Source organism: Notolepis coatsorum (assembly GCF_963971535.1).
Source record: "Notolepis coatsorum genome assembly, chromosome: 1".
Classification (NCBI taxonomy): domain Eukaryota; kingdom Metazoa; phylum Chordata; class Actinopteri; order Aulopiformes; family Paralepididae; genus Notolepis; species Notolepis coatsorum.
In genome coordinates this window covers 315,835,908-315,847,201 of record NC_140165.1, presented here as the reverse complement: position 1 = coordinate 315,847,201, position 11,294 = coordinate 315,835,908, and the positions used below count along the sequence as shown (strand labels likewise).

Below are 11,294 nucleotides of genomic sequence, written 5' to 3'. Positions count from 1 at the left end.
AGACACATTACCAAGAAGTGAATTCACCTCTCGGTATATAGTGGTCTGCGATGTCGCCGGGGTTCGACTCCCGGGGTTCGACTCCCACTCGGGGCGATCCCTTAACAGGGGTCGAATCTGAAACACAACGCAGAGCAATACGAGAGCGGTTACAGTGGCATGGTAGAGGAATGTTGCTTTCCAAGGTGAGCCAATGGTAGAGGAATGTTGCTTTCCAAGGTGAGCTAATGGTAGAGGAATGTTGCTTTCCAAGGTGAGCCAATGGTAGAGGAATGTTTCTTTCCAAGGTGAGCCAATGGTAGAGGAATGTTTCTTTCCAAGGTGAGCCAATGGTAGAGGAATGTTTCTTTCCAAGGTGAGCCAATGGTAGAGGAATGTTTCTTTCCAAGGTGAGCCAATGGTAGAGGAATGTTGCTTTCCAAGGTGAGCCAATGGTTTCCAAGATGTTGATATGATGAAACAATTTTTTTTCTTCTTTTTCTTTACTCTGTATTGTATATATGTATATTGATTGACTGAACACTTTTTGTTTACGTACACTTGACTTTTTCTATTTTATACTTTTTATCTATTTTTATCTAGCACACTCTCAGGAGCTCTGTCATGTACGCAGGTCTGATAATAACAACTGGAGGGTGGCACATGAGCAAAAGCAGCCCCTCTCAGTAAATATGTTCAAAATCAAGGTCCCAGGTGTAGGTGAAAAAAGACACAACACAAGACATTTTCCAAATCGTAAATTATATATTGAATGGAGGTAGGGGTTTAAACCTCCTCCATGGTGCACAGGGGAAAAGGTAGGGGAGGACAAACAAGACATACATATAAGGCAACTCAACCCAGATAGACAAACCTTGAGGCTACTGTATTATGTGGCTGTGTGAACATCAGAGAGCACACGGTTCCATACACAAGGTTAGGGTTAGGGTTAGGGTTACCATCATCAGTCCATCAGGTCTATGGACTAGGGCTAACTGCATATCCATATTATATGAACATACACACATATATCTATATCCACGCAGTGGCAAACAAAGGCAACCTCATCCACTGAGGTCACTGGAACATGACACACAACAGGAATCCCGACGTGTGTGTGCTGTCAGCTACTTGTGCACCCGCCCCTCCTGATGTGACTGCCATCAGCAGTCCTTCATCAGGCAATCAGCACCCTTCAGTATAGGGACGGGCAGCACCTGACAGGAAGAGAAGAAGAGATATCATCAGCTCTCATGTTCACACACACACACACGCATACAAACGATACTAATCTAATGTTCACATGGTCTTCCAAATACAGTAATAATGATAATGACCAACCCACGTACGTCACACCTCCCCCATAAGAGCGAACCCGCAGGGTTAGCAAAACATTATCACTTATTATCAACCAACATCCGATTAGTACCAACAGAACAAAAATAAATAGAAATCACACTCCATATAGACCACATGCCCCTATTTTGGGCCCACACGGTCAACCACCACCTCACCCAATACCAGACGCATCAGCCGCCGGACGTGGCTGGCACCTTCCTCATACCGAGGCCATGACGGTATCCTATAGTCAACCATACGCAAATTGCTCAATGGTGTTCGCACTCCCAACATCAACCCCGTGCGTCCTGTAAGGCACATTAGAACACAACACGGCATGTGAAACAACAGTCCTGTCACATCTTAACTCCGACGAGACGCGGGCAGGACTTTTCATTAGCCTATTCACATGACACCAGCGTGTCCTCCTCCGCCGCCCGAGCGTATGCAACATATAATTAGTGGCAGAGACCTTTCCTCTTACCACATAAGGTCCTGAGAACCGGGCAGTGAGCACCGTACTAGGCGTGGGCAGCACAATAAACACCTCATCCCCCGCCTCAAAATCCCTAGGGACAGCACAAATAGAAGGGACATTGGGGTGATTATTAATCAATGCATCACACAACAAGTTAGTAAACGGAGCGTCTCCAACCTCCAACACAGGGACGACCTTACCCCCAGCGATATCATTCCCCATGACGAAATCCACGCCCTTTACGGGAAAACATGGGCGAACCGCGACCGGAAAACAACCTGTGATTAGTGCAGACTGTACATGCACCTGATGCAACGGCACGCGCACACACCCCATGCCAATACCTCTCACCAATCCGCTCGACCGACAGGAGTCCACATCCAATGGTAATACATCAGCCAGGATGAACGATTGAGAGGCTCCTGTATCACGGAGTATTCTCACCCGATGGTAGTCCCCAACTTTACCCGACAGGGACACACAACCATCAAACAAAAAGGGCTCAAAAGAGCTATGCTGGTCAGGACATGACACCGTACCAATCAACCCCACCCCTTTCGGTTCCTGGGCTGACTCCCTGGTCTCCTGTCGATCCCTTAGCACATGACATACCTTCACAAAATGCCCTTCTTTTTTACAATAATGACACACCCTTTCAGACGGCGAAGAGCGTGATCGGAATGCTCGCTCGTCACCCAAGGTATTTCGAGACGGCGGTGAGCGAGGTCGGAATGGTCACTCGTCACCTCCGCGATACGGCGGCCCCGACGGAGAAAACGCGCCCCCTCCTACATACACACCATTTCGTACAGAAACATGTGATGCAGAAACATTTTTGTGGATCATTGCCAACTCGTCACACACAACTGCAGCTTCCTGGAGGGTAGAAACCTTTCACTCCTCCAACTGTACACACATTTTTTAAATTGTTCCATGAGGATTAACTCGCTCAAAGCCTCGACCCCATCCACCTTACACGCTTCACACCAACGAGTGAACATCATCCGTTGTTCATGGGAAAATGCCACATGTGTTTGCGAGGGAGCTTTACTTAGTCCCCTAAACCGTTGCCTATACGCCTCCGGCACCAGTTCATATACGCGCAAGACAGCACCCTTTACTTTCTCATATACAATGCTGTCCTCCTTTGATAAAAACTGGCATGCGTCCTGAGCCCTACCCGTGAGCTTATATTGCACTAATAGTGCCCACTGAGCCTCCGGCCAATTCGCAGCCCCCGCTACCCGCTCAAAATTAACAAAAAATGCCTCCACCTCAGATTCTCGAAAAACAGGAACCATAGCAATATGTTGCCCAACATTAAAACTGCCCTGGCAACCTTCAGATGAGGGCGAAGAAGAGCCAACACTCTACAGCTCCATCCTCTTCAGTGTAATCTGGAGCTCTCTATCTCTCTCCTTCTCCCTTCCTCGCTCTTCCCTGTCTCTCTCCTTATCCTCACTGTCTCGTACAGCTGCTCTGTCCTCTCTGTCAGCTGCTCTGTCCTCTCTGTCTCGTACAGCTTTGTCCTCTCTGTCTCGTACAGCCGCTTTGTCCTCTCTGTCTCGTACAGCTGCTCTGTCCTCTCTGTCTCGTACAGCCGCTTTGTCCTCTCTGTCTCGTACAGCTGCTTTGTCCTCTCTGTCCTCTCTGCGCAACAGCGCTCTCTCCTCCATCTGGAGACGGGCAAAACGCAGACTAGAGCGCGCATGGCCAGAAGACGTGGAGTCTTTATCCGAATCGCCCGCGCCCTCACTTTCAGCTCCGGCCGTACTACCATTCTTCCTAATAGCACCACCATCCGGGTTAAGATCACGCAAGGGAGAGTCAACCCATTCGCCAGTGTGTGCAACCTCCTGATCACTATGACTCACTACTCCCTGAGCAGTGCTAAACACCTGTTGCTCCACCAACCCCGCTATTACAGCTGCCTTCATATCCGCCTTGGATTGGGAATTTTGCACAGTAATATCATAATGCCTAGCAATAAGGCCTAATTCCGCCTTAGTGCAACCTTCCACCTGATCCTCTGTCGGATCCGCCACGAAGACTTCAAAAACAAACGCCGACGCAGCCATATTATGTTTTTATGCATGCGTAAAAAAATATATACATATATATCACGTCCTCACTTAATTAACCATGACCGTGCACAATAATAATAGACACATTCTGCTTTTATACCTCTTAACCAAAACAATCCAACTGACCACATCTACTAAATGAAAATAATAACAAATGGTCCTAACCACTCAACTAGGAGTCACCTGTGTCACTCTAGCCTATCCCAGATAAACTACTCCACTACCTGGATGAAAGGCTACACATATCTTCAGTCGCTTACCGATTTCATTGCGCGCTCCACCGGAATCACGACTCGTGCCCCCCCACCCTCTAGCCAAGCAGGTGACCCCCCCCCCGTTACCTATGTGGCAGAAAAATAGAATGGTTAAGAGCATCACAACAATAATGGTTTACATCAATCAACTGTGCACGGACAATGGAACCCACTAACTTACCAATTTAGAAAACGCTATCTTATTACACCTGATATGCTTCAATCGACAAGTCACCCCGTTATTTTACCAACAAGGAACCATACAATTGCGCAAACATAACAAGCCCCCATGTCATGTACGCAGGTCTGATAATAACAACTGGAGGGCGGCACATGAGCAAAAGCAGCCCCTCTCAGTAAATATGTTCAAAATCAAGGTCCCAGGTGTAGGTGAAAAAAGACACAACACAAGACATTTTCCAAATCGTAAATTATATATTGAATGGAGGTAGGGGTTTAAACCTCCTCCATGGTGCACAGGGGAAAAGGTAGGGGAGGACAAACAAGACATACATATAAGGCAACTCAACCCAGATAGACAAACCTTGAGGCTACCGTACTATGTGGCTGTGTGAACATCAGAGAGCACACGGTTCCATACACAAGGTGCAGAAACAGGCTGGCACCATCATCAGTCCATCAGGTCTATGGACTAGGGCTAACTGCATATCCATATTATATGAACATACACACATATATCTATATCCACGCAGTGGCAAACAAAGGCAACCTCATCCACTGAGGTCACTGGAACATGACACACAACAGGAATCCCGACGTGTGTGTGCTGTCAGCTACTTGTGCACCCGCCCCTCCTGATGTGACTGCCATCAGCAGTCAGGCAATCAGCACCCTTCAGTATAGGGACGGGCAGCACCTGACAGGAAGAGAAGAAGAGATATCATCAGCTCTCATGTTCACACACACACACACACATACAAACGATACTAATCTAATGTTCACATGGTCTTCCAAATACAGTAATAATGATAATGACCAACCCACGTACGTCACAAGCTCATACAGAAAAAAGCATTTAATAGAAAAGTATTCTGTATTTTACTGTGACAACTATTAAAACAAACTTGAAACTATGAACAATAGACGAGTGTTCACTGTACACATACAGTATCACCGTAGATGCAAGATTGGGGAGCCCTGCAATGGCCACCATTGTTGTGCAAATGGAGGATAGATGCACGAAGGGTTACTGCTATTGTTACCACTGTACTACCAATCTGCCATTGCATGCCATCATCAAACTGCAGCACATGATGCATCTACCGTCATGTTCCGTGGTATGCAGGAATGGAACTTTCTTCCAAGACATGTTAAGCAGGAGAATAGTAAATGTCGTTTCAAAATCGTGGTAAAACAACATTTTCAACCAAAGAAATTGACATTCCCTAATAGATAGTGTGTACGTAAATTTAAAATGTATGTGTCTGATAAAGAGAGAGGTGTATATATACGTAGATGAAAAGGTATGCGTCTGATGGGGATATATTATTAAAATATTGTATAATTGGGCAGGCGGCTAGGTGGTGCAGTGGGCAAGGCGCTCACCACTAATGCAGGAGACGCTGGGTTCGAGCCCAGCTCTCCGCATTGCATTCAGCTTTGCTGGTCGTTCATACTAATACATTTGGCAGTATTAGGGGGTGGGAAGCTGATGGGTGGGGATCGGACGTTGTGGACAGTGACTCCTACAGGTCGGTTAGTGCGCCTGCGCAGTAGAATCAGGAAGCGACAGGGGCGGCGTCCCTCCAAAGCGCAGACCCCCCCGACGCTGAGAGATCGCACTGTGCAGGTGAAAAGATGCGACGGCTGCTACCTCGAGTACCGGAGGGGACACGTGATGTAAGGCTTAGTCCACATTGCAGCCGGCTTGTGGGAGGCATGGCCTAACAGCGTTCGAGACAGGGGAGGGTAGAATTGGACGATACGAAATTGGGGATGGGAGAAAAATAGAAAAATGGGGAGAAAAAGTAAATAAAAAAAAAGGAACGTTTTGGAGTGTATTTCGTGACTGTAGGGAACTTCAGGGTAAAGGTCTGACCCTCTTCCAGTGATGAAGCTAAGCTAGGCTAACGGTATGAACATGGATAATGTATGTAAAAGCTAAATAGTATATTATGCTGTATTGTATTATGAATTAGGAGTATTTATTGTTGTTTTAATTGTCTGTATGACATGTGAATGTTGTGAGAGTATAAAGTCTGTAACTGTATTTTACGTGTTATGGACCCCAGGTAGAATAGCCCCAGCACTGCTGTGGCTAATGGGGGGGGGGATCCAAATAAACTTAAACTTAAACATACTCAAGTTTTTGCAGAGTCTAAATCGATCCCTATGTGCTCTCCGTCCGGACATGCAGGTTGACCCCCTCCTCTCTGGACGCAAAGAACTGGCTGGTGTACGGAGGATCGGTGTCTCAGTCCAAGCTGCCCCCGCCCTACCGGGTGGAGAAGATCATTCCCAACCAGAACTACAACAACAAGACCAACGACCGGGACATCGCCTTGCTCAAATTAACCGCACCCGTCGACTTCAATGGTCAGTCACTTCTTCTTGATACTTTTCTTCAGTCCGTTTGTACGTTTAGTTATAATATATATTTTTTAAAGATTGTTCCACCCATCCTATACACTTTGATACCTGGAGTTCGAGGCAGAATGCTTTTTTCTGACTGTCTATTCTTCTGATAGCAGGTGTTTAATCAAAGATCCCCGCTTTCTAGTCTTGCATACAAGGACCAATCAGCATGGGTATGGGCGGGTACATTTTCCATTGATGGGGATTTGATTGGCTGTTTTTTTTTTAAATAAAGCGCAGCCGCAGGATTAGTAACGTTAACGTTAGTTTGGCCAGAGAAATAAATATACTAATTAAAATGGTTGGACTTGTGAGATTTGTACTTTGTACTTTGTAGGTCTGCATTTTAAATGTAAGGAGTAAAACGTTTTTTTTCTCTTCTGAAATGTAATTGAGTAGTATACAAGTATACAAACCTAATAATACTTGAGTAAAGTACAAATCCACCAAAAACAGTACTTAAGTATTGTAACAAAGTACAATTACTCAAGTACTTTACACCCCTGGTAATGGCCAGCTTGGCTGGCATTGCTCATAGAATGCAAATGTCTTTAGTTTAGTTATACTGTAACTGAGGGGTACAATTCCCTGACTGTATTGATAAGTATGGTATCATTAAACCACTACCGCTTTATGTACTTTAACTACTGGCCACACAGTACATGATATAGATATGATGAACACTTTCCCACCATGAAACCAAGTCCACACAAATGTATCCGTCGAATCTTTAATATATAGCAAAGGGTATATACAACGTTCACGTAATGACATTTATGATTTGAATGCACTTGTAAGGCAAATGAGTATTCATAGGCAAATCAACATTGAATGTCCAATCTCTGGTTACGCAGGAAGCAAGTATACAACCTGGTTCTTTAGGGAACTATAGCGATGGTACTTAATGATTATAGCTGGATACACTAAAGGGGGTCCCGCTGGTTGTAAGTCAGTAGGGGGGGGGGGGGGGTTAGGAGAGCCGCTGGCGATATCCCATCTGGCCAACGATTTCTTGGGAGAATTCAGAGTGCTGAACACGGTGCCCACAGAACCTTGGTCCACAGATGAATACCGTTGGGCCCTCTTGTAGACGGTAGCTGCCGGTCCACAACGAAGAGACGTGAGGCGACCTCACTCGGGTTAGAGCGCCGTCTCACCTGGACTCCTCTCGGGGGTAGTTCCAACACTTACCAGTGCTGGCTGTTATCCATGGCATAATCAAAGCACCCAAAGCAAGTAGATAATCCAAGCCGTGTAGGGCTCGCCGTCGTCCGGGTAAGGTAATCCAATGTGCAGGTCCACTCGTCCTTGCCCAGAACTCCTCGGATGAAAGCACCACACGTGGTCTGCCCAGCCTGGTTAAGACTCTAGATAACGCGAGGAAAACGATGGGGGTACTGCTCACTTTATAACTCTAACCGAACGATGCACCATACATAATAGACTATTATTAACTTAATAGAAATACGTCCCACTCGACGGTATAGTGCCAAACTATGACAATTCAACTATTAATCCACACGATGTCTCAATGCCATTCTGAGGCCAAGTTGACCATACTGCACCACACGTGTATCGTGGGTGAGGCTTAACGTCTTGCCACTAGGTTGGAGGGTAAAGAACTAAGGGCTAAGGGAAGTTCTACTTTACTTGCGCCATATATATATGCGCTGTGAACAAATAGTACCATTCGTATTTCGGCAGACGTATTCCTACGCGGAACCGGGGCTAGTAACGACATGTTCGTCGGCACGATTGAACTTGAACCAAGGGGCTCGGCTGCTGGCGCCAGGTTCTTGTCCAATGAGAGAATGAAACTATTATGGGCTGTTAGTAGACTAAAGGGATATTCAGTGTATATGTACAAGGAATATACAAGGGATATCAAACGATATACAAATACTATTAAATATATATCCATAAATAAATATATATATTCGGTTTAATCTGATCCTTCACAACAGCCGCCCCCTAATTAGTCCCACCTAATTAGCTAAGCAGAGACAGATTGACCGCACTGTCTACCACTCAAGGTCCGCTGTAAGGGTCAGTCAACTCACAAAGTCATGGGGTCATGGTCGTCATCGATAGTGTCTGGGAGTCTGGGCAGTTCTATTAGCCTCGCCACGGGTCGTGTGTAAGTTCGCCCTTGGACGAGCACCTCAGCTGCTCTTTCTCCGCCTTTGAAGTTTGTCCCGTGATCAGACAACAATGTAGACGGTTTTCCTTTCCGTGATGTGAATCTTCGGAAGGCCATAAGGAATGAGTCTGTGCTCATGGTTGGAAGGAGTTCGATATGTATCGCTCTGGTGGTCATGCATTTGAATACAATACCCCACCGCTTCTCGGTTCCTCTTCCTTTCTTTATATACAACGGGCCAAAACAGTCCATGCCTGTGGAGTGGAATGGCTTGTCGCCGAGTCGGAGGCGACAGGGAGGTAGGTCAGCCATCCGGGGTATGCTGGGCTGCGCGCGCCACTTTCGGCAGTCTAGACAGGTTCGCTGGAAGCGTCGCACCGCTTCTCTTCCTTGAAGTATCCAATAGCGACGTCTGATCTCCGCGAAGACTCTCTCTGCTCCTGCGTGGTGTACATCCTCGTCGTATTTCTTTATGATCAGCTCTGTGACCTTGTGTCGGCTGTTCAAGACTATCGGGTACTTAACGTCATCCGGTAGATCGGGGGCTCTCCGCAGACGACCACCCACTCTGATGAGATTATGGGCGTCGCTCTCGGGTGCCAGGTGGAGCAATCTGCTGTCTGATGGGACGGGCTTTCCTCCCTGTAGACAGTCTAGCTCGTCGGGGAACGAGTCTCTCTGGGCTCGTTGTAGTAGAAGAAGTTCTGCTTCTTCGTAGTCAGCTGCTGAAATGTCGGCAGTGGGCTGAATCTCTGGGTGGTGCCGCAGAAATGTCTTTAGTTGCGCACTCTGTAGGGTGAGGCAATCATCTATGTTGGGGTCTGTGGAGGCGACTGTGCTCAGTCCACAGAACATAGGTTTCTTGTTCTCAGCCTCCTCTTTACTCGCTTCCCGTGGGGTGGGCGTAGGCCACTCTTCTTCCGGGAGCTTGAGGAACTCTGGTCCGTCACTGTAGATGTTGTGACGGGTGAGGTCATCTAGGGACATTCCCCGGGTGATGACGTCAGCTGGGTTGTGTTTGGTGTCCACATACCGCCAGCTCGCTGCTTCTGTTAACTCTTGAATCTCGGTGACTCTGACTCCCACGAAGACCTTGTATCTGCATGAATCAGACTTGATCCATGTGAGTACTGTCGTGGAATCTGACCACAAGATTGTTCTGTGCACCGGAATGGTGAGTTCACGTTGGATTAACGTGGCTAGATGCGCTCCTGCTAGGGCTGCGCAGAGCTCTAGACGCGGGATAGATTGTTGCTTTCGTGGGGCTATTCTTGAGCGAGCCAGGATGAAAGCAGTGTGTATCTCTCCTCCCTTCTCTTGGGCACGCAAGTAGGCCACCGATCCATAGGCTACTTCGGAGGCGTCACTGAAGACGTGTAGATCCATCTTGCATGTCTCTGGCCTCACTGTGGGTGGGAAGTAGCTGCGGCGTATATTGACGCCTGGGAGTGAGCGGAGCTCCGTCTCCCACTCTCTCCATGTGGAGGCAAGGGGTGCGGGTATTGGGTCGTCCCAGCCCTGGTCCTTGTCCCATAGTGCTCGTACAATCATCTTTGCCCTGGTGGTGTAAGGTAGAATACATCCCAACGGGTCATATTGTCTGGCGAGTGTTCTGTACACACTCCGTCTGGTGGTCGGTATCGCCGTCGACCTTCCCTGCTCCGTGGTCAGAGGTTTGTGTCTATAGTGGAGCGAGTCTGTTTTGAAGCACCAGACTAGTCCTAGTGTCATTTCTTGGGCTTCTCCTGGGATGGTCGCCATCCAGGTCTCGCTGCTGGCAGCCTTGTCCGCGGGGGAGAGGCTGCGCAATACGTGCTGCTGGCCCACTGCCTGAGATCAAAGCCGCCTTTGATCAGAGAGGCGCGTAGCTTGAGTAGGAGAGCCTCGGCTTCTTCTTGAGTCGAAACGCTTTGTAAACAGTTGTCCACGTAGAAACTGTTCTTCACACTGTGTCGGACCTCTTCATCTGCTGCTGGGTCCTCTGCGACGTGTTTCTGTAGTGCAAATGTAGCACAGCACGGGCTGCATGTGGTTCCGAAGGGGAGGACTTCCCATTGGTAGATGGCTGGGTGCTCATCTCCGGTCCTCTCTCTCCATAGGAACCGCAGTAGGGGCTTATCCTCCTCCACTAGTCTCACCTGCAGGAACATCCCTTTGATATCCCCGCTGATAGCCACCTTGTCCTGGCGGAAGCGTAGTAGCACGCCTAGTAGAGAGGGGCCGAGTGTGGGGCCGGGCAAGAGCTCTTTATTCAGATTTTGGGATCCGATCTGGTAGCTGCAGTTAAACACAATGCGATCCTTGCCGTTGTGGTGGACCTTGTGGTGCGGCACGTACCATGATTCGGTCGTCTGATCGGCCTCTTTAATGTCAATCTTTGTCACGTGTCCCGCTGTGATTAGCTTCTCAATCTCAGCGCGGTACAC

General features: G+C 47.8%; 1 protein-coding gene across 1 annotated transcript in view; it reads left to right on the top strand.

The window, feature by feature from the left end:
• Positions 1 to 11,294, top strand: part of tmprss13a (transmembrane serine protease 13a) — a 52,160-nt gene that overhangs the window by 24,023 nt on the left and 16,843 nt on the right. The window contains exon 9 of the mRNA XM_084316962.1: positions 6,511 to 6,689. Coding sequence (XP_084173088.1) covers positions 6,511 to 6,689 — 179 coding nt within the window. The remainder of the gene's footprint in view (positions 1 to 6,510; positions 6,690 to 11,294) is intronic.